The 24,725-nt window shown below is 42.6% G+C and overlaps 1 protein-coding gene across 3 annotated transcripts in view; it reads left to right on the top strand.

The window, feature by feature from the left end:
- Nucleotides 1–1,057: 1,057 nt before the first annotated feature.
- The window catches only part of LOC147692377 (cytochrome P450 2G1-like), a 489,071-nt gene continuing 465,403 nt past the window's right edge, over nt 1,058–24,725 (top strand). Inside the window, exon 1 of one of the 3 annotated variants that reach the window (XM_086938599.1) lies at nt 1,058–1,237. In XM_086938599.1, the coding sequence (XP_086794725.1) occupies nt 1,058–1,237 (180 nt within the window). The remainder of the gene's footprint in view (nt 1,238–24,725) is intronic. The other 2 variants (XM_086938601.1, XM_086938600.1) reach the window with 2 other exon arrangements.

Here is a 24,725-nt window from a genome sequence, read left to right as displayed (position 1 = left end):
TTTTGAGTACAATGGCCATATCTCCTTGTTTGGAGCTATCTTGTGCAAGGTCTGTCCTTTGGGCAGAGTTCTTTGACCAGAAGGAATTGGTGTGACTTGAGAGTTTTGAACATGGAGGGGTCAGTGTGCTCAATCAACAACCTCCATGAGACCCAAGGCTGCACCTCTGAGGGTCCAGACACAGGTGGTGGAAAGGCGTGACCAGCTCCTCAAGCAAAACCACGGAATGCACCAACACACTTTTCATTTGCATTTCCAGAAGGTGAGAGAGGAAAATGCCAGGTAGAGATGTCATGCATGTCATGCATCCCATCTCATGCAAGAACGGGGCACAGGGGCATCACGTAGGCAACAATGACCTCCTAGGCGTCTTATCACCCCTCACCCATCTGCCGTAGCGCCCTGATTCTGACTCTGACCCCAACCCACGGCCTACTGTGCATATTTGGGGACCTGTAGGGCCCACATGGACACGGACAAAAACGTCCACATTCATGACCACATAACAACCCACTCACTGTCACCATCCTCGCACATCACAAGCCTTCATGTGTGTTGGGGGAAGCGGAGAGAGACCCCGCCATCACGCCATTACAGCAAATCGCGGTGAAGCTTTCAGTTCCTGCTCACTGTATTCATGGGTAAAACTGATACTAATGAAGCGCATTCACATGACAAAAATTAAACAATAAAATAGATGTTCTTCATTAAACTGCACAACTTGCTGCGAAGTTTAGCTTCATTGATACCTAATTTCAGAGACCCTGACCATACTGTAGCAAATGAACCAGAAATGGCTAGGAAATATGAATGCAAGATTTAACGTTAATTTGCAGAAAGCTGCCAAACTACCTCTGTTCGAACTCGAACCTCCGTTTGAACTCGAGCCAGAGCTAGGATGTAGAACAATAAAATATGCTTAATTTGACAGATTATTTTAGTTCGTGCAAGACTATAATGCCGGAGGCTCATTTAATGTGCTGATGCAATCACTTGCAATGACATCAGGCACCTCATTCCTACTCTACCACAATGCATACATTATTTATTTTCCATGATGGATTTCGGAGCAGCTGCATCTCTTGTGTTAGCTGTGTGCATCTCCTGTCTGCTCTTCATTAATGCATGGAGAAAGACGCTTCAGAGGGCGAACCTGCCTCCTGGGCCAACCCCTCTTCCCCTTGTGGGAAACCTATTCCAGGTGGACAGCAAAGGACTGGTCAAATATCTGCAATCAGTAAGAATCTGTTTCTTATTTTATGACTTGCACTCATTTTGTATTGAAAAGCTTTGTTTTGCTAAATTAAAAAATAGCATGATGGTATGCTTATTTGAAAAGAGGATCTATTTAAAACTTTATGGCTGATACGCTAAACATTTTGTGATTGCAAGCCAACGATTCACAAAGTCACCCAGTATGCAATAGCAAAATGTTTTACTATTTCCTAAACCCATTTTGCAATTCGGAATAGCCTTTCCAAATCATAGAAGGGGTTCAATTCAATTCAAATAATCTTTATTCGGATACAGAAAATCCATAAATGCACAGGTCACAATAAAAAAGAGAACACTTTTTAATAAAAATCAATAAATAACAATGATTAACAAGGACTTGTATGTACAGCACGATCTGTAATATAAATGTTCATGTTATAGCAGAACAAAAAATATATAGAACGACCATTCCTTTAATTGGCTCAGTTCTTGGCAATAGCAGCATAAAGAGATAAGTGCAAATTACAAATAGAATAGATATACAGACAATCAGGTAAAAACAGATAACAGCGCAGCGTAATATGTTAGAGTACAGTGAAAAAATAGCAGCATGAATATATTATGTGAAAGTGCATACAAGTATTAGCTATATTTAATAAACCACACTATACAAGGCACACATTTCTACAGAATGCCACAAAACATTAGAAATGAAGGTTCATAGTGAGTAGCAGCAAGGTGTAATCATAAGGAATGATGTTTTTAAGGGGTGCTCATTGAAGCGCATGAGCGAACTGCCTCCTTTTGAAAAGAAATTACTCTAAAGGTTAAGTCAACACTTTTAAGATTGAGAATTTCTGTGTAGGCTATTCTAAAGGCAATAATGGCAGTTGACTTAAAGAAAGGGATCAAAAATTGTTTAGTGTATAACAAATAAAAATCCCAAAAGAATAGGAAATGTAATGTTGATTGGTTGCTCCGATTGCCACAAAGGCACGGCATTTGCCCAAGGTTAGTATTAAAGCCTTTTGGGAAACACAATAGATATTTTAAGGTGCCTGCCATAAGGCGGAACAGCAGGCTTCTCTCCCAGTGGCTTAAATTCAGTAGAAGATACCTGGATGGCAAATGAAATGGAGGGCAGTTAATAGAAGCCAGAGACATATACCTTGTGACTGTTGACTTAGCAAGTTCTGTATCATATCTTGAATGACTATATTGATCATATAGGGCCTCTTGTATGGTCTTTTTAGTTATGCCCTCCATATTACTTGGATTCAAGAAAATGTGACCGAGATTCACGCCAGTCAGGCTGCTTCTGACAGCGGCCAGGCACGGGATGTCTCTGCCCTTACTTAATTTCAGGCAATCCGTTATAATTTCTCTGGTTAATGACACTGCTGGATTTTGCCAGACTTTTAACCATATGGCCGGACGGGAACTAATGTAATCCTCAATATAAGGCAGCTATAGTTCCTGATGACAGATAAAATTTGGAGACGAAACTGGGATCCACAAAAGTCTTCAACAAAATCAGTTTTCTTCTCCCTGAATAGTACTACTTTTTACATAGCCCCAGACCTCAGCACCGTAAGTAACCATGGGTATGCACTGTGCATTATACATTTTAAATATTGAGAGCACTACCTCAGTCTTTTTTGGTTGTGGGAGGCATAACATTGAATTAATCCCCTTTAGAAATGTATTCCTACGGTGAGCCAGATGAGCTGCCCAGGAGCCAATGTCTGAAAACATCGGTCCTAGTTACGGAAAAGTGCAAGTGCATAAAGGGCGTTCTGATCCTGAAGTAATTAAGTGAATAAAGTGCTTTATGGGTCCACAACACATTACAAATGATTTCTTAAAATTAGTTCATAGATCTAGACCAGTCATAAAATCAACAAATCCTCTAACTAAAATGCGGAGTGCATTTGGGGTGCGGCCCATTAGGACAGCATAGTCTGCATAAAATAAAGCAGGGAGTATATTTCCATTGATTTGTGGATCATCTGGGTGAGTTCCGATAAGGCTTTATGTAAACGAGTAATATACAGAATAAACAAGAGAGGGGCCAGTACACACCCCTGCCTGACCCCTCTACCTATATTAATGTTCCCTGAAACCTCCCTCCTTGCCAATCCTCACCCAAGCTTTCAAGTCCCTGTGTAAAAAGCTACAAAATGCACTAAAACCCTCATCCAACCCATACTTTAAAAGTGCTAACCATAGACGTGACCTATTTACAATGTCAAAGGCTGAGGAGAGATCCATAAAAGCCAGATATATAGGGGAATGGCGGACTATGATATATTAGCCAATAAACAGGTTAAGATTTAAACATTGTTCAATTGTTCCCAGATTACTTCTGAACCCTAACTGGCATTTATTTAAAATCTGTCCCTCCCCAACCCAAGATCTAACTTTATTGAATAATATTCTCACAAGTATCTTAAGGGTGTTATCAATCAGGGAGATTAGTCTAGTGCAGCTTTTGTTGGAACGGTCCCCTTTTTTAATAATCGGGTCAATAATACTGGTAGACCATGTGCTTGGTATAAAGGTAACTAATAGGTTGTTAAAAACGTTGAGTAAAAGAGGCGCCCAGAACTCAGGTTTATATTTAATAAGGTCTGTGGGAAGCCCATCAGGGCCAGGTGCCTTATTACCCAAGCTTTGATTAATTACATCCTCTACTTCTGTTATTGATATCTGGATGCGTGCTACATTAGAAAACTCAAAGGGCTCCTCGTTCTGAGGGGGGCTGCATACATTTGAGAGAAATGAGCTTCCCAGATCTCACTTGTTATATTGCAACTTAAAGGCATAAGTGGAAGACCCATGGATCTCATATCTTTGACAGCTGCCCAAAAGCAATTTCCATTGTTAAGACTGGAAGCGCCAGCAAGCTTATCCCAGAGTTCTTTTAGGGTCTCCTCTTTCCGCTGCCTTATCACTTGTTTGTAGTGCTGTCTGAGAGATCCAACAAGGGTTACATCCCCGGGTACTGCTGCTGGTGCTGCACCTCCTCCATGTTTGCTGGACTTCAGGCTCTGTGCTCTTTACCACTGCTAGCCAGTGGTAAAGGGCGTGTTTGTACTCCCCTCAAACTTGGTTACATTGGCTTATACCCAATTAGTATTTATGATTTACTTGTAAGTCTCTTGAAAAGTGGTATACCATATACGAAGGGCCTGTAAATTAAATACTACTAGTGGGCCTGCAGCACTTATTGTGCCACTGGTAGCAATTGGTTTGTTGGTTGACTGCAGTATGAGCCCTGGTCAAGCAGCAGCCATAATCTTAGTCAGGGTTAGAGGCGAGCAAACCCTAAATTAACCTGTGCTCACCCTCTGGTAGCTTGGTACTGAGCCTGAGCAGTGAGGCTGTGTGTAAATTATTTGTGCATCACTCCAATCAGAAAAACAGTGAAAACACCACACAAAATTATTCCACATCAATTTAGAAAAATATCAGTGATTTTAATAAATAAAACCAGACCAAACAAATAAAATCCAATTGGTATGAATGGAGATATTGATATTGAGTTTACGTGCCTTAAAGTAAAATAGTGCCAAGAAGCTGAAAACGTGTTTGGGAATATCTTGTTGTGTCGTACCAGGACAAAGTTACTAGTACATGCTGACAGCTATGGAGTGGGGGCCAGCTATGGGCCCCGATTTGGCCCATTGAACAAAGTACCTAAAATCATGGTTGCAGAGCATTGTATGGATCTGCGTCGATGATGTGTCACGTAGCAGAGGCAATTTGTTGGTTCTGAGATGTGATGAGGTTGGGGTGCATGGTCCTGTTCCTCTGGTGTAAAGGATCCTGTTGGCAGGGCTTGCGATGCGAGGTCCGGTGTTGAGGATGCGAGGTACAGCCGAGGCGATGCGTCAGTTCCGATGAGTGATAAGGATGGGATGTGGTGTTTTGGTGTTGTCATTGAGGCTGATGTCGATGAGAGATGCAAGGAGCTTGTACTGGGAAAAGCGTTGCGTAGTTGCAGTACTGAAGGCGATGCATTGAAACTAAGATGTGGTAGGTGGCGGTGATGTGAGTCTTTTGCGATGGGTCCAATCCACACAGCAGCGGTCATGCGTTGGTTCTGCTTCGGGATGCGATGCTCAGTTGAGGAGATGCATTGGCTCTGCTGGCAAGCCCTTTAGGCCCACTTCCAAGGGTCCATGAGTGGGATGGCACAATCTGGTAGAGTAGACTCACAGATGGCAGAGTCCAGGTGCAAGGGTTGAAAACCTGTTATGTTCCTGAGGCTTCAGATCAGTAGGCCAGCCAAGTAGTCCTTGGAGACACTCTGGGACTTGGGGGTCAAGTGATGGAGAACCAGTCCTTCTCACCCAGACAAGAGGATAGCAGGAGCCAGATCAAAACAGTAAAGCAGGAGCCCAGCAGAATGCAGTCCAGCAGAATGGCAGTCCTTTAACGGCACAGCAGTCCTTTCTGGCATAGTATCCATAGGTCTGGAAGTTTACAGAAGTGATGGCGTCTTAAGTCCAGTACATAGACCCAGGGTTCCGATCATGGACGAACGCTGAGGCCGCCAGCTGCGATATCTATGTACCCCGGGTGCTCGCTGACAGACAAGGACAGTGCATAACCGGCAACGAGAAACCGCAAACGAAGCATTATTTTTACCCATCACGTGCTCCCTGTCTTATGCGATCAGGAGGCAATTTCATTTACGTTATCAGACGGCTCCCTCTACTGGCTACACTTATCAGACGGTTTGACCAGATTTCCTTTAATCCACATCTTCATTCACAACAGATTTTAGGAATGGAATACTGGGATTTTCTCAGTTCATCACATCTATTTTTCTGATCAGGAGAACACTGGGACCGTACTAGAATAAACTAACGATATTCCGCATAGTTTATTGCAACTTCGTTGACAGCCTGCTATCACCTGTACATACCCTCCGGAACAATTTCCTCACCAGAAGTGACTCCTAAATCTTGGTCAGTTTCAATGGACCCAGAGATATGCTCTGTCAGCCCAACATTGAAATTGTGAACTGATTTTTATACTTATGGTGTGCTATTAAATTTGGATCGCTCCAGACCGCACAACTTTCAGTTTCCAAAACACGCGTGGGCGCTTTTTCTCCCACTGTATGCTGCTTTTGATGCTTTGTTGAATGTGAATACTTGGTTTGTTTGATAGAGAGAGTGTGCATGATTGATTGAATGAATGAACAGTGTGTCATGTTTTTATTGTCATATTTGCACTTGGGCTGATGTTTACACATGATTCCATAATCCAATGTTCTTTTATATTAGAAACTGACCTTTTTCAATGCTGAATTAAATGATTTTTATCAAAAATGATGAATTGAAAATTAATTTTCTAAAATAACTTCGCTGTTCTGTGGGTGTTTTTGGTAGATTTCCATTCATTTGATTCTCTATTCCTTGGGGAAGCTCCCTTTCATGTTCATTTAAGTATTTCTTCCCTGGTGGGTTGCTCCCCGTGCCTATGGTCTTAGGTTTTCAGGGTCCTTCTGCTGTATTTTTGCACTTAGACCCAGTGATGCCTTTGAAGGTGGGGAAGACTTCAAAGACTTCAAAGGCAGGCAATTAAAGTGCACAGAGGGCCTCCCCTTCCTTCCTTGGCTTTAGACTCCCGGCAGGGGGGTATGCAGCCCTTTGTGTGGGGACAGAACCCAGCCTATTCAGGTGTAAGTGTGGCTAGGTCCAGCTCGTCCATCCCATCCTGCCAGGATGGACCATCAAGTCACAACTAACCTCCCATTGTGTGTGGCTTCTAGGGGAAATACACAAAGCCCCACTCCCACCCACCCCAGACATATGATCAGAGGTAGGCACCGAATGGCAAAAAAATGCCAACTTTCTAAAAGTGACATTTTCAGAATTTTAATTTAAAAACTGACTTCACCATAAGTTTGGATTTCAAAAATTCCCCAGGGCAATAATAGAAGAAAGGGTATCAGTGGAATTAGTTGTAAAATATTGATGTTCGAGATCTTTTATTTGTTTAAGGATTCAGGAAGAGTCTAGAAAAGCTTTTTTCTTCTTCCGAGATACAAAATCAATAATGAAGCCTCTGGCAGTGGCCTTAAAGGCATCCCGATAGAATGAAATTGAGAAGTAGAAGAAAGATTGTTGAGAAAGAATTCCTCCATAAAAAGAGTAAATTGCTCAACAAACTGGGTATCTAGGAGAAGAGAAATATTGAAGCTCCATCGACGAGAAGTAGGGGAAGGTTAAGGAAAATCCATATCTAAAATGACGGGGGCATGATCTGAAATAAGAATAGAGCCAATTTCTGAGTTGGTCATGAATTGTAGGGCATGCTGAGTGTGAACGGGGGAAAAAAAGGAAAATTCCAACGTGTCAGGGTGAGAGATTCTCTATGTGTCTTTTAGACCTCTAGAAGAAATAGCTTTATGAAAAGCTTTCTGCATTTTATTGGGAACATATTTGCTTTATGATTTCTGATCCAAAAAGGGGTCATGAGTTAGTTACAGTCTCCACCCACAATCAAATCATCTACAGCATGAGAAGAAAGAAGAGTAGAAAAATCATTCCAAAAATTAAAATCAATGTCATTTGGACCATAAATGTTACAAAAAAGTTGAGTACTGTTAACAGCTGTATTTTAAAAATAACTTTCAACCTTTATGATCATGAAACTCATTTTGTAACAGAACATTTAAAGATTTATGAAATAAAATTACCACAAACATTTTTGTTATTCACTGTCGGGGAGCCAAAAACTTCTCACTGACCCACAATGAAGACAGATCTTGCAATTTGAGGTGTGTTCCTTGCAACAATGCAACATGACATGTCTGTCTTGCTAAATGAGATAAGACACGTCGCTTCTTAACAGGGCTGGGAATACCTTTAACATTCCATGAGATAATACGAAAACCTTTCATCAATAGGGTTTAAATAGTGATAGGTTTGAAAGTAAAGACAGGTCAAAAAAAGGGAGAGGAAGAGGATAAAAAGACAAGAAGAGGTTGAAAAGTAGGAGGTAGCAAGGGGCATAGAAAATAGAAAGAATTGTGCGATATGTCCACAAAAAGAAAAGGAAGAGTGAACAATAAAGTACCGTAAGCTGAGATTGAAAGAATGGAGATAAAAAGAGAGATAGATTGGGAGGATAGTGCAAGAGAAAAGGGAGAGATAGAGAAGGGAAGGGAAAGAAAAACAATACAAGAGTGAAACACATTCGCCTGGAATGAGTTTGGAAAGAAGAGATTACAGAAAGCCAAATGGCTTTAGCCATGTCAATCAAAAAAACAAAGAACATTAAGAGGGGAGGGGGAAAAGCAAAAAAAAAGTTGGCCTGAAAAGGAAGGGAGAAAATAGTTCAAAATGGAAATAATAGACATCAGAGACAAGGAAGAAGGAAATTTACTAGACATTAGGGGACAATGCAACGAGATACGTCAAACATTATAGACAAATGGGTGGTGTAGGCAGGAATCTTCAACCACAGCATGGGGAGGACCTAAAAGATATGAATAAGAAACTGACATACGCCAGTGCTGTAGAGTAAATAAGAAAACAATAAACAAGACAATCAATGTTTGCTAAGTTCCATAAGTTCTCCTCGGGGATTATGAATAAACTCCCGGAGGTCAGCTGGGTCCTCAAAAGAAAATGTTCTGTCTTTGTAAGTCACTTTGAAAAAATAGGGGTGTATAAGGCCATAGCGAGCGTTCATAGATTTTAAGGCTGGTCTGAGATCTAGGAATTCCTTGCATCTGCTGGCAGTTGGTTTAGATACATCCTGACTGAAAAAAACTTTGTGACCGGACCAAAACATCTGTTTGTGCTGTTTAATAGCATTAAGGATTGCCATAAGGTCAGAATACAACAGAAAATAGGCGATGATACCTCTTGGTTTGATAGAAGAGGATGCGTTGTGAGGCCCTAGTCTGTGTGCTCTTTGTATATTAAAATCCATTGACTTTGGAAGACCAACGATCTGCAATACTTGAGATTTCATGAAAGAGATCATGTCAGAACTTTGGGAACCTTCTAGAATTCCATAAATGCATAGGGTATTACGCTGGTTGTGATTTTCTAAGTCCTCTGTAGTCTTCATAAGTTGGGTGACTTCTTTGGTGAGGCTGTCAACTTTGGCAATGACATCCTGTGTGTCGCTTATCTTTTGTTCAACATCAGAAAGTCTCAGATCAAAGCCAGACCATTTCTCTTCGATTCTTTGGAGAGTAGCGATGGTATCTGACATAAAGTGGCGCTGGCGAATGAGTCGCAGTTCATCCATGATGTCCTCTAACGTGAGGGGAAGAGGTGATTTAGATGGTGAGGAAGGGTCCTTCTGAAGGCACACTGGTGTTGGCTGTTGAGTCTTTACGACCTCCAGAAGAAGCCCCTGTAGCCCCATGAGGTTTGTTAGACTGCGTATGATCCATGGTGAGAAGATGAGTGAGATAGATTCAAAAGCACAACCTGTGAAAGCCAGGAGAAGACCATAAAATCACAGAAAATATAGTCAATGAGAAGCAAAAGCAAAAAAAGCACAGAGCCAACAGCCCAAATATGTGCAGAACAATACAAAAAGGCAAACTGCACTCAATGTTTTAGCACGTCAAAACTGTATGCATTGGTAAAGTGGCCTTACTGCGACAAGTACAAAAATATTCCAACAGCTGACAAGAAAAGGCATGAAAAAAATAAAAATGCTGCCGTCATAATGAGGAGACAAATTCCAGATCATAAACAAAAATACCAAATCTGTATGATATTTAAAAGCTGTTCCTTGTCTGAAACAGTGACTGCTGGAGATAGAGCAGTATCAGAAAGCTCCGAGCGAAAGCGGTGAGGAGAGCAGCATATCGTCAATATGCGAACAGTTGTGAGAACGCATAAAATGGCAGCCGTTATGAATGGGAGCACTGAGGCAAATGAACTTGAGTAGAGAAAGGGGTCTAAACAGACATAAATTTGGTCGGAAACTCTGCAGTCCTGGCAGTTTCCGATGTTCTCACACCCCTTTGTGAGCGGAAGCGTTGTGGGAAAAGGGTCCCTTCAGATTGAAGCGTAGCTCGGCGCTGCGGAGCTCCTAAGGTTGTGGCAATCTTGTCGTCGTCGCCGCACGCTCCCAGTAATATATAGTACTTTTAGCAATAAATAATGTATATAAATAATACAAAATTAAAATTGTATTAAAATTCTAAAACATGTATAAATGTACAAATATATTTATAACACTTTCCACTCTATTAATCTACAAATTCAAAACCAGCAAAAACAGACAAAAATGCTTGAGGTGGCTTGTGGTGTGGACTTTTGGTGAATCGTTTTCCATTTTGAGAAACCTAGTGGGAGACTGACTTTGCACACAGCGCTCTGAGTGGGAGAGGCGCTCCTCCTCTGTTGTCAGCAGAACTGACCTACCGCTATCCTTGGGGGACTGCAAGTCCCAGGACTCTCTCTGTTGCCGCACACCTGGTCCGGAGACCCGACACGCCCACAGTTTCCGGCGTGATTTAAATGTACTCCCACTCCCGCCGCGCGGGAGCGTGCCGGGAAAAGCCCGGGACAAGGGCGGGACCGTCTGTGGCCGTCCAGGGCCGGAGGAGGCCGGGACGGGACCCCCTCCCTTTCATTTGCGTTTCTGGATTTATTCCTGTAACGTAATACTTTACCATATTACTATCAGTGGGATTATTGATTGGAACATTTGTTTATTCTCTCAGTTCGCGGCTGCGTCATTTCCCCCTAAAGTAATACCACGACTAGCGAGTCACTCTTGGCCACATCAGCGTGTGATCAACTTTTATGTGTTTTTAGTTGCTTATCTTATATTTTAATACCTACACCGTACATCCAGAAATGGTGCTACACCTAAGAAATGGGAGGAAGATTGTACAGGGCTGTGTGGGGGGCTCCGTGACAGGGACACACAATCAGTTTATGTCAAGAGCAGCTGTTGTCCTTGAGCACGAAATTGCACTTACTGAAAAAAGGCTGTCTTTAGAGCTGTTGGCAAAGAGATCCTCTTTGGGCAAAATGATGGCAGCCGTTTCCCCTAAGACAATGCAGTTGTGTAGTGAACTTATCCCGAGCTTAAGCTTGGAGAGGGTAGGGGACGATATTTCTAATAATAGGACATCTTTAGATTCCACCACAGATAGTATTTCCATTCTAGGGAATAGACCTTCTTTATCAAATCCTACCACCATGTCTACCCCGCCACAAGTGACTGTACCACCGGCTCCACCTATAGGAAAGGGTAACCTATCCGAGTCGACCGCTGGCAATAGAAAGCCTGGTGGAGGGTCTTAAAAGGGTAGATGTGCCAAAGTTAAAAAAATGACCATCCCGCAACATTGAATTCCTGCCGCAGTACATCACCCAGCATCCAATAATTTGTAGGACTAATAAGTTAACACCTTCCCAGTCCATAGAAATCCAACTCCCTATAGGAATATTGGAAACCTTGGAACAATTATTAAAATCACTTTTGCTTCCATTACTCGAGAGAGTCAAACAACTTAGTGAGAATGTTGGGAAGTTGGAAAGAATTGTTCTAGCAAATTCAGCTATCTTGGAAATAGCCTCTGAGACCTTCCCTGGTCCCAGGGCCCCCGCCCCCAGGCATGGTTGCAGCTCCTAAGAACGCCAAGATTGGCACATCCCATCCTATTCCACCTAGCCAACCTGTTCAACACCACCACTTAGCTACCCCCAAAGGCAGAGAAATCTCTTCTGTTACTGTTTCCACTAGGGAGGTAGCCGAACCTCCGGCTAGAGATGGTAGGAAGAAGTTGGTTACCATAGATCGTAGTAACAATCATAACAACATAGAGTATAAGCCCCTTGGGAAAGAGGGATTATCAACAAAGCTCCCATGTATTAACCGACCCCCAGAGTCAGCGCCCTATACGGTAATTATGGCAGGCGTCCCAGTGATTAAACAAGACCGGCTAGAGTCCCATAGTGAGCTCAAGAACAAGGTTATCTTTTGGTTAAATGAAAACAGGTCACTCCCACCCTACATAAACGCAGACATTTTGCTCGTTAGAAGGGTGAGCTGGTTGGGTACCAAACCAAAGGATTTGGAGGGCGATTGCATAATTATAAACATCAGGGACCCCAGAGTGGTTAGGCACATCTGCTACCACCCCAGAAACATGGGTGCTAGAGGAATTCTTACTCTTGACTGGTGCTATTTTTACTCCAAAACTTTGTGTGGTGCGCACTATGTACAAAGTGAGGGATGGGAAACGATCCCTAGACGACCTTTTGGCCTACCAAGACAGGTGTCTTATTTCCCTCTGTTAAATCGATATGAGCCTCTGAGTAACCTGGAGGGGGTGGACTGACTGAACAACAGCCATGAGGGTACCAGCCCTGTTAGGCTTAGGGGGAAAGGTAGTACTGTTGTGGAGGAGAATCTAACTTATAGCAGCTTAAAGGAGGGGCTTTTGGGCGTAGGGAAAGAGTGGCCTAATATAGCTCCGCCACCATACCCCGTGCTGCAAACAAGAGTGGGACTCCCTCCCAGCCATGTTCCCTTAGTGAGCGCACTGGGCACAAATCCACTTTGCTCTATGCCTTTGAATCCTGTCATAGCTCCACCCGTCAGGGAGGCCCTTTTGGAAATGGGAGAGTATATGTCCACAGAATCCAGCTCCTGTGAGTATGTGTGTCCAAATTATGGTAACATCGACAATTTAAACAGTCAACACTCAATGTCTTTGCCCCAAGAGCTTGCAGACAGGGACACCCATTTGCTCACTGTGGTTTCGTGGAACATAGCAGGCTTAAGGAGTAAAATCTCCATAGCAGAGTGGTCCACCTAGGTGGAGAATTATGACATACTAGCCTTCCAGGAGACATGGGCAGTGGATCCCGTGTACCTACCTGGTTATCTTAACTTCCACAAAGCAGCAGTTAGAGGGGCCAAGGGCAGACCCTCAGGTGGCCTTAGCATATGGGTGAGACAAAATATTAACTGCAGACCCACCGAATTAGTCTTTGACAGTTTGGATATCTTAGTTATATTGTTGCACTTCCCGGACTGCCCTGATACCCTCCTTGTTAACGTATATAATAGAGGTCAGCCCGGAGGGCGTGGTACTGCCACCTTCCTAAAACCGGATGGGTTCCTGGATTCAGTAAGCCCCAATATCAACGTAATAATAGTAGGGGACTTGAACTGCTCTTTTGAGCCTCTGAGCGTTGATGGGGAAACACTACAGACAGAAGTGGATGCCCAATGAAACATCCCCCTTCTCGATCTTATACCCATCAAGAAATGGACCGAATCGGCCCTACATTGGACGCGGTTACAGGGCGGCAAATGGACAGACTGTCTCTGACAAAATGGGCAGGGACAACTTTGACAACGGCCTACGTAAAAGCCAAATAGACTACGCCCTTCTTAAAGTAGAGTTTTGGTCAACTCTAAGGGACATGGTGATTTTGGACCGCCCGGAAAGTGACCATAACCCGCTCATAGTTAGCCTCCAGCTAAGCAGTGTCCCCAGATGTAAAGCTCAAACAGAGGTAGTCACTGCAGATGCTCTGCTTACTATTAACTTACGTAGGGCGCGCCGGGCAAGGGTCGCTATCGACCCAGGGGCACTAACGGAGATTAGTACAGAAGTTACACGGGCCCTGGAAATTTTGCGCTCCCTTCCAACTCAGGAAGATATCAATAAGGAGATCACAAAACTCCATGAAGATTTATTTTCTGGCCTTAAAATATACTTTTCCAAACCTAGCCAACCAAAAAATCAAACCGGACAACCAAAGTGCAAACATTGGTATAACAAACTGTGCCGGGACTCTTACGGTATACTGGCCGCCTCTGCAATCAAATCCAAGAACATGGTCGATATTAGATTAGCTAGGTGTAACTACCGCAAAGCTAAAACCCTGGCTAAACAAGATTGGGATAATGAACATTGGCAGGACCTTCTTGTTGCCAGCAAACACAAAAACCTGACCAAGTTCTGGCATATTGTTGAATGGGGAAACTCCTCCAATTCTCAGGCTCCCATAAACTATGTCCCGGCGGAGATCTGGGTTGAGCACTATGAGTCCCAGTTCTCTGTGCTTCATTTGGGAATTGAAAGCTCTCCCATAGATTCCTGCCCTACGGTTAACATGCACGACCTCACATTTTACTGCAGAGAAGTTCAGGAAGCTTTGAGTAAGATCACCAGTGGAAAGGCTCCGGGTATTGACTGCATCCCGGCGGACCTCTTCAAACATGACCAAACCAACTGGGTGCCCTGTATTGCTTTTCTAGCCACTGCTTTTGCCAAGGGTGCCGTTATTCCAGACTCATGGAGAGGAGCCGAGATACTGCCAATATACAAGAAGGCTGATCGTTCAAGCCCGGGAAATTATCATCCAATCAGTTTAATCGACTCTATCCAAAAAATTGTAGCCAGGGTGGTCCTGGCACAAATACAGAGTTGGACAGAGCTGGAGGATATTCTCTCACCTCTACAGGCCAGGTTTAGATCGTGTATCAGCACAATCAAGCAGGTGCTCAGGTTCCAACTGATTTATTGGAAAACAGTCAGCCTTGGTGGTGGCACTCTGTTCGCTGCCTTCATTGACCTCAGGTCAGCATTTGACCTAGTTCCCAGGGCCAAACTGTGGGGGGTCTTAGGTAGTTTAGGGATGCCCGAGGACCTTCTGAATGTCGTAATTAGGCTCCATGAGGCAAAATACACCCAAGTTCGTTGGGGCAACCAAGGGCAGGTGACTAATAGATTTGCAGTGTCACGGGGTGTCAGGCAAGGGTGCGTCTTAGCAGCAACCCTGTTTTTGTTATTCATCAACAGGGTTGTGCTGTATTTTTCAACTTTTTCGACAGACGCCCCTTCCCTGGGTGGTACCAAGTTACCATTACTTATGTTTGCGGATGACATCCTTTTACTATCACAGACACAGAGGGGCCTGCAGCTGCCCTGAATAGGTTGATGTTTTCTGCCAAGATCATGACCTTCAGGTTAATGTCACCAAAACCAAGCTTATGTTTCTTAGTAAGCGGAGACCCGTGGTGGGCCATGTCACGCTGAATAACACCAAGATAGAACAGACAAATGTAATGACCTATCTTGGGATTGTCTTAGAGATCAAGATGAGTTGGAAGCCCCAAATAGATACTCTATCTCTCAAGTTTGCCCAGCTTTCAAGGTGTGGTTAAAGAGCAGAGAATGTCCCAGACCAAAAGGATAGGCCCAGCGTTGAAGATCTATAACTCCAGGATAGGTTCAGCGATCCTGTACGGTGTGGACCAGTGGGGTTTTGGGGACCTATCCTCTCTGGTCAAAGTTCAAAATACATTTTTAAGGACCCTCACAGGTCTTCCCTGTTCTAGTCCCACTGGCCCGTTATTAATGGATTTAGGCTGTCACTCGATTGATGACAGTGCGCGATTCAAACCAGTGGCCCTATGGAGCAGGATCTGGACCAGCATTTTACACCTAGGCAATACTTGACGTTAGATCTATTTTGGGCTCGGGTAACCTACCATGGTTTAAGCAACTCAGATTGCTCTTGGAGTCTATGGGCCTGGGAAATATCTGGTCCGATCCCGCTAACAATCCCTTCCCTTCTAAAAAACGATACAAAAGCCTATACTGGTCTATGATAGGCCAGAACCGTTTTAAACAATCGTCAGCCACCTCGCTCACTGGTATGTTCCTGGAGCATAAAAGCGACCCTTCGTTGGAAGATTACTGGGACACTATTACAAGGTCTAACAACAGGAAACTTTATCATCAGTTAAGGGTAGGTTCTCTTCCCGTTTGGACTTTTACTAAAAACTGGAAGGGTCAGGCGACTGAACCCTGTCGTTGGTGTACTGACCGTAGGGAATCCATTGGTCATGTATTCTTTGAATGTACGGCTTATGAAGCCCCACGGGATAAATGGCTAAAACTCATCTGTAGAAATCTGGGCACAAGGGTGGGGTCAGTAGCTCTAAGGATCCTGGGGTACGACACGAGCGAACCCCTTGTAATTGCTGTTGCAAAATTCCTAGGTTGGGTGTGGATTATTCGGGCCAGGCCGTAGCAGTGTAGTGATTTAATTTAGTTTTATTTCTATCGTAATCATTGTATTTTTTATCTTGCTTTTATGCTACATTAACCCACTTTTTAACTGTTAATACATTTTTTAAAGCTTCATGAATATGTATTTTATTCTCTTTTTAATGAATTATTGTACTCCTCTTCCGTGGATGTCTTTTTAATGTACAAAGTATTTTATGATGAATCAATCGAGATAAAGACAATTGAAATTGAAATTGACAAAAATAATACTATATATTAATTAGAAATATACATTCATTTAAAAAAATAATACTGTAAGATTAAATGTTAATGACAAAGCTAAAATATAATGCAATTTATTAATATATAAATTATTAAATCAAATAAATTGTTTGCAACATTTGGTAGACAAGTATCCAGTCCTTTAAAACACTGAATTACCATAATTTACTTTATCAATTAAATAATGTGAAATTAAAATTAAAATACTTAACATAATTAATATTCACACTAACAAATTGGAATTTGCTAAAAATCTAATTATTGCATTGAAAAAACACATGTTTAAAGATTGTCCACCCTTTTCCCCTGCAAACCCAACAACGGACCAATAAATTAATTCAAATAAAATAATAAAAAAGGAATGTATTTTAAAAGATAAACTCCCACATGAGTAAATCTACATATTCAAGTTTACTCTTACTCTTTTGAGTAACTTTACAGTTGTGGCTAGTCACTGTATTCAAGAGTAAAGTTGTTCAAATCTGGGACGGACTCAGTACAATCATCGAATTTGACAGTAAAGTTACCAGTATCATTGCCTTTACAGTGATACTTGACAATCTGCACATTCAGAGCCCTATTAAGCTGCTGCACCGCCAAACCGGCATGAAAACTGCCTGCTGTATTATGACTTTTTAGTAACTGGCAGGCGGTTTCCTTGGCGTTCCCATGGCAATACCTGTAAAATGCGCACTGCTGTGGGAACGTCAGAGGAAGTTCCAGCATAGCATATACCATGAAGTCCATGCCGTGCTGAAACTGTGGGTGCATGACCACAGGTGGGAAACACATTTTGTGCCTCCTGTGTGCATCCACATGGAGTGAGGCACACAGGGCCCCCCTTTCTTTTCTCACCAACACAGTTTTCATGAAGGAAAGACCTCTATGAAATCAGTGGTGGTGAGAAAGTTGTAAAATGCTTGGCGGGATCGCGGCGGTCCTGCCAAGCATATTACTGCCTCAAATCCACTGTGGTTTCCTGGCAGACTTGGCGGTCCCAAGGTGGCACAACCACCAAGGTCATAATGTGGCGGTCAGAAGACTGCCACTGCCGCCTCACCACAAGTCTGGCGGTCCGAGGACCAAAGGCTCGTATTTAGGCCCTCAGTGAAGACTTCTGAAATTGGGGAAGAGATGTTCATATGTAAAGTGTGGAGAAAAGCTTTTTAAAGAATGAGTTACATTTTTTTAGGCTAAATTTTAATGTTTGTTTATATTATACATTCATTTACATATGGAATAACATAGTAAAATGGAACAACATTAATACCTAAATTCTAAATTAAACATGTCAATATTTTGAATATTTAAACTGAAATGCAATTATTTTTCTGATGTTTAATTAAAACAAACTTCCACCTAAACAAAAAAGTATACATATTTATTATATATTTCAAATTAATAAAAAGGATTTGCCAAATGAAGGGCAATTTAATTTCTAAATATATATTGATATTTCATTAAAATTCACAATTACGAAAGCTTAGAAGAATATTTTTTTCATTAACAATTATGTTATACTTCTATCCAAAAAAATAATGTTAAATAAAATGTATGTATATTTTTACACAGGTTAAATAATTCAATTTTACTTAAGTTACCATGAGGCTAAATGTTGTGTCCCTGCTGCCACTATTTTCTATGGGACATGTTGCTGTACCAGTAGTTGGCCATGTGTGGTGGTGGATTTCCTTCAGCTCTGAACTGGACCCTTCCTTAACTCCTCTCTACTTCATTAATCCTTCTGCTTTTTAGTAGTAAGTGGTCCTGATTTTCCACTCACTCCTGTGTCCCTCCCACATTTACATCTACAATGCGCATATATGTGTCCCTAAATCACGCTAGTTCGCACGGATATCTCTGCACATAGATAGGAGAGGCAGAAGTGCAAATCTCTGCATGTAGTTGTGTGAATAGCATTTTGTAGCATGTTAACAGCACTATTGTAGTACTACTAAATGTACTACAAAATGCAGTTCGTGAATGGCCCCCATGTTTAAATATATTACCAAAACTTAAAAGTCATCTAATAATAATTAAGAAAAACAATATCAACAACTATATTTAACAAATCTATATTATTGTCTACATTCTGTCCACATATTCTTGACTTCACAATATTTTTGACAAAATATTTGAGGCAATTGATATTTTGGAAATGATATAATGGTACACACTATGTGAAGTCAATTTCTCCCATAACTGCACACTTTCTAGAGGAGGAACAAAGAAATTTCGTAACAAATTGTCAAAATTTAGAGGCATGATGGAATCTGAGTGACAACCCTTCTACAATGCTCCGCCGATCAGACCCCTGAAAATCATGTTTTTACTCCCTGTTTACCCTTGAGTTGCAAACCAGAAGGCATGCAAAGAGATTAGCTAATGAAGCTGCCCCAGCATCCACAAATCTGCCGTGCCATCTTTGCTAAACACGAGACAGTACAAGCCGGACAAGCGTGGAAGCATTACTCATTTTGGATCAGCCTCGATGGAGCCTGCCCGGATCGGACATGCTTGATGCTCCCTGCCCTGTGGCACGATTTCCCTGCCACGCTGTCACATCCCTCAATACCATTGGTGATCCATAGTGCTCCGCAGGCCTCGAGGGGAGCTTTCCTTGCACATAAACTACACGGATGGCACGCTGATGTCCTGGCAGTTTGCTGCATCATCTGGATACTTTGTAGCAGCAAGGGATTCTGCCACATACAAGTAAGGATGGCTGGTAGGGGGACAAAAACAATGAAAGTCAAAAATATGCAGCCGCTCAACTCTTTAACGCAAGTGACACCGCAGCCCAGCTCCGCAATGGCCAAGAATCATCAAAAATTGCTTGACACCCGTGGTTCATAGAGCAAGGTGGGTGAGAGGAGAGAAAAAGGGGAGAAAGGAAAGGAAAGAAAAATGAAGGTGCAAGCCATACAGACAAAACAGAAGTCTCAAAAAAGCACTGGTTAAGGCTAGCAAACACCCCAGCAATTGCCAACCATTAATCACCAGCAGCTTTGGTTCAACCAGGGGATTGGGACTCAAGGCTCAGGGGGAAGCTCTACATTTGGATGTGGCAAAAGACAGGGAAAAAACACTGAACAAAGAAACTGAGCAAACTGTGCTAAATTAAACTGATTATCCAATTGCTCCCTCTTTCACAGAGCAGGAGGTCATAGAATGCCCGAGCTGCATTCTACCTCAGTGTCCAGCCGGGAACCTGACCATGTATTGATCACCTGCTTAACTCCCAGTCAGGGGGCTCCTGATGACCTATACAAGTATAAGGATGAGGATTATACTGGTGGCAAAGAAGATGCAACTAGCAGCAAATATCTTAAAGGCCCAAAAGTCTTCACGAAACTGAAGCGAGGCGCAAGATGTAAACCCCCTTGTCCTAGACCCAAGACGCCTGACAATCTAGAGAAGTTTTATTCGCTAACTGATGGGTCAGAAATCTGGGATATAAGTATTTCCGCTTCTAGTACAGCAGTTCAAACACAGATCCACCTACGAAAAGCTATGGGCAGAGAAAACTACGAACAAAAAACAGAAGGGGGACCGGCAGAAAAGATGTGAGACCCCCACAGAGAAAGCTATGCAGACCTCAGATGGGATTACTCAGCTTCCCAACTTACAGTTATGTCAGACATAACTGACGCTTCAAGAAGCAATTGTACAATCACAGGCAACAATGAAGAAGGAGAACAAGGGGCTAAGAATGAACCTGTACTGGCAGTAGTGTTACAGACTATTAAGAGTTTCCAGAAGGAGGTCAAATCAGATAACCGTAGATTGCGCCTAGCCACCCAAAAAATTACAAGGGGCCATTAGGAAGGTTGACTGAACTTGTGCTGAGATTGCTGATCTAATGGCCTCCATAGAGGTATGGACGGAAAACCTGGAGAAAGACCTAGCCTCTCTGAAGGCCCAAGGAGACGAACACAAGGGCATAGTCAAGGATCTCATATGGAAGATTGAGGAACAGAAGAATAGGCAGTGGTGCAACAACCTCCACTTTTTAGGCATTCCGGAGGGAACGATCCGAGGAGCTTTATGATCATACTTCTCAAGGGGACCTTCCCAGAACTACAAGCATTGGACTGGGACAAAGAGATCCAGCGGGCACAGAGATTCCCACTAACTCCCTCAAAACGCTCCTCTTCTTCTCCTTAGCACCCTCGCACTATGCTTATATACTTTGAGAACTTACTCCTCGTCCAACAACTGTATGATATGGCCAGACCTACAAACAAGAGGGATTTTAACGGAATCACTTTCTTCACTAGGCCCGACTTCGCTCACGCCACAGTTGCACGCAGATGGAGGCTGAGACAGCATTTAACCCCCTTTCAACAACTTGGAACCGATGTGTATCTGCAAAATCCTGCTTGGCTAAAAATTGTATACAAAGGGACTACATGCCGTTTTCTATCCGAAAAACAGGCCCAAGCATACTTACAAAAGATTATTGATCAAAATGGAAATAAGCAGTCGCAGTCAAATGCCTTAAACCCAGGCAGCTTGAAAGTTGCGCTTCTATAATGCCATCTCTTCCCCTTTCTGACATTTCTTCTCTATTTTGTTTCTTCTGATTTTTTTAAATCTTGTTCTTTATATCTTCCTCCCCTTATTTCCTTACGTCACTAAATCATTTGTCAGCATAAAGAACACTAGAGAAAGGGGGGATGGGGGAGACAATGCCGCTCGGACTGATCAATCATGGACTTTATAATTGGCGTGCACCAGGTCTTAAAGTAGAATATGTTGAATTCTTTCCTGTTTCTTGTATTATACATGCTATTTTATAGTCACTTAGGGTACCACAATGGTGGGAGGAAGATCATGGGAGGTGCGGGATTTGATCTCTCAGATGCCATTTTCCTGGCTTTTACAAAGCCAGGTAACCTCAGTTGTAGGTGGTGGGAGGGGGGTGGGAAAGGTTGGTGGGAGGCATGGAGGGCATGGGGGGAAGGGTTTGCCCAGCAAAGAGAAGATCTACAATTTTTTGTTCTCAATAAGGTACGATTATCCATTGAATACAGATGAGTAAGTTGTGCATAGCTACAATTATTATCTGTGGTCTCAATGATCCCAAAAAATGACCGAACACGACAGAGGGACTGTGGTTATTAAAGGTCGATGTAATTTGTATGCAAGAAACGCATTCTGAAAATGCACAGAAACACTTAGGAACACGGGTATAAATTGGTGGGGGCCACGACGCAAAATTCTCGTACACGCGGGGTCGTAATTTTGATTTCTAATCGCACTTTACAATTCAGTCACACTTTAGGGGATCAGTTCGGGAGGTGGGCAGTCACTGAATTCCGCAGGAGAAATGGAGACCCAATTACTATATGCTCCATCTATGGTAGCAATTTAGACGACCCAACAGTGTTTCATAACATTATTAATGAATTAGCTACCGGGTCACTCCCTTTAGTAATCTGCGGGGACTTCAATATAAACCTGCTTGCCGATAAGAATTTAAGACTTGATTCTGCTGAATATACAATGCTCGTAAACCAAAGGTGTTTCGGACACTAAGGGCACTCTGTCTGGAACATGCGCTAACAGATCTTTGGAACTGGCAGTGCCCCACAAACCCTGGCTTTACCTGTTTTTTGAACCCACACAATAAATATGCAAGAATAGACTTAATCCTAGTGTCTCTCTCCCTACTGCATGACTGCACAATCCAAAGAAACCCTTGCATACTGGCGGACCATAATCCTTTAATAGTAGAGATTAAAGGGGGAGGGCTCAAGGGGGGTACCACTTTTACATGGAGCTTTGAGCGGGCTCTTCTATTCAATGAAGAATAGTGTGATTATAGGAAGGGGTGGATACCTCAATTCCTTAAGGAGAACTTTGGGAGCGCCAGAGTCGGCGTCGTTTGGGATACGCTCATAGCAGAAATACGGGGGAAACACTTAGGGGCATATTATCAACAACTAGCGATATTTATTGCTAAATAAGCTTAGCAATATTTTTTTTTATCGCTGCGCATCGCCGGATTTTATCGCAGAGATAAGGTGCTATTAGCAACGTTTAGCTCAAATGCAATAAAATATCCGGCGATAGCGGCTCAATGCGTGAATATCGCTGGAAATCCAGCAATATTCAGGCATTAACGCCAATAGGGTCTTAACCTGAATATCCAACTCCCATTGCATATACAGGTTAAGAAGTGGTCTGAGCAGGCGTTAGTTTTTGGCGATATTCGCGCTTAGCGCAATTATTTTCATTGCTGTGCCTTTGTTGATAATAGGCGTTAGCAATGTTAGCGACTGCTTTCAGCCGCTAACAGGTTGGGTACGCCCACTTTATATGTCATTAGCGATAAATATCGCTGACATGCAAAGCGGGCCCCAAACCGCTCGCTATCGCCTACAAACTGTCGCTAACTGCTGTTTGCAACAGCTTGCTAATAGGGCGATGAAATTATTGCCGCTTTTTTGCTGAAAACAGCTGCAAAAGCGGCGATAATTTCATATCTCCCGCCTTGCTAATATGCCCCTTGGATTTTCACTCTCCCTGAATAAAAAAGAGTGTGCTGTGATGAATGACCTTCTAGGTAGATTTGCTGCTGCAGAAGAAGAACTGATCACAGCAGTGCACAGTGGGAGCGACCATATCAAAGCGCAAGTGAAAATCATGGCTGCTAAGTCGGCAATTATGGAGATAATAGCCAAAGGCGCCGCTTATAAACTTGCTGCTTGGTGGGAGGAAGCTTATGAGTGTAGCGAGCAAGTGGGTCATCATCTCGCCATCAGAGCCAGACAAAAAACAACTCGGAACTTAATCACAGAAATTAAAGACCCCGAGAAGGGATTGATTTCAAACCCAGCTGGAATTTGAAAGGTATTCTACTCTCATCATCAAGAGCTTTACTGTGAGGATACATTAGTAAATTTGGAAGATGTGGTGGCATATCTTAACCAGATTCCCACAGAGCAATTCCCACAGAAGGACCAGCTACAGCTGGAGGAGCTACCTCATTGGCTAGAGATAATAATGTGCCTTAACAGCCTCCCTTGCGGTAAGTCCGCTGACCTTGATAGCATACCTCTCGAGTTCTATAAACAATTTGCAACACAATTGGAGGAGTACATGACACAGCTATTCACACATGTATTTAGGGGCGGCAGACCACCAGAATCCTGGTCACAGGCCAAAATCATAGTTTTCCTGAAAAAAACATAAAACACCGACAGATCCCGGGCCGTACCGTCTTATAACAATAATTAACATTGACAGCAAGATTTACTCAAAAATCTTAGCAACACGCTTGACCTCTGTAATTCATAAGGTTATATCTAAGTGACAGCATGAATTTATACCTGGATGGGTGACGACAGATGATATCAGAAGGGCTATCACTCTTCTTGATGCGAAAAGCACTACTAGGGACCCAATTGCACTAACATTGTTAGATGTAGGGAAGGCCTTCAAAAGGGTCCCCTGGTCTTTTTTATGGGAGGCTCTATCAAGGGTGGGAATTGGAAAGCGATTTTTACAAGCTTTGAAAATGTTTTACTTGCACCCTACTGCCAGGCTGTTTGTTACTTGAGAACTTAAAAAACACTTTTAAAATAACGAGGGGTACTCAGCATGATTGCCCAAGCTCGCCACAGTTATTTGCAATATACATTGATCCTTTTCCATGCCAATTGGAACGCAACAGTGTTATTAGGCCCATTGTAACCAAGGGTTAGGAACGCAAAGTACTGGCCTATGCCAATGATATTGCTTTGGTGACCCCCGGACCTGATGTGACTATAGGCAAAATTAAAGTAGAGCCGGCAAGATTTGGTACGCTCTCATGGTACTCCCTCAATCGTAATAAAACACAAATTGTTTGTAATAAGAATGTTATGACTAATGATGATCAAACAGTTAAAAATGCAATATATCTGGTGTTAGATATCTCTGCAAACATTGATTGTATTGTTAAAGATAATGTTGAGCCACTAATTGCCAAAACAAAACCAGAATTGGTGTGATCGCTTAACTTACACTTATCCATTATCGGCAGATGCAACATCGTCCAAATGATGTTTTTTCCAATTTTTTTGTATCAGTGTCGTGCAATCCCTCTCAAATTTGATACCAGATGTCTTAAAGGAAATTGGGACCTATTCTCCAGATTCATCTGGGGATATGCAAAGCCTTGAAAGGCATATACATTTCTCTC

This window comes from Lissotriton vulgaris, chromosome 9 (assembly GCF_964263255.1).
Source record: "Lissotriton vulgaris chromosome 9, aLisVul1.2, whole genome shotgun sequence".
Lineage (NCBI taxonomy): Eukaryota > Metazoa > Chordata > Amphibia > Caudata > Salamandridae > Lissotriton > Lissotriton vulgaris.
The sequence above is the reverse complement of the archived record's forward strand: the minus strand, read 5'-3'. Positions and strand labels throughout refer to the sequence as shown.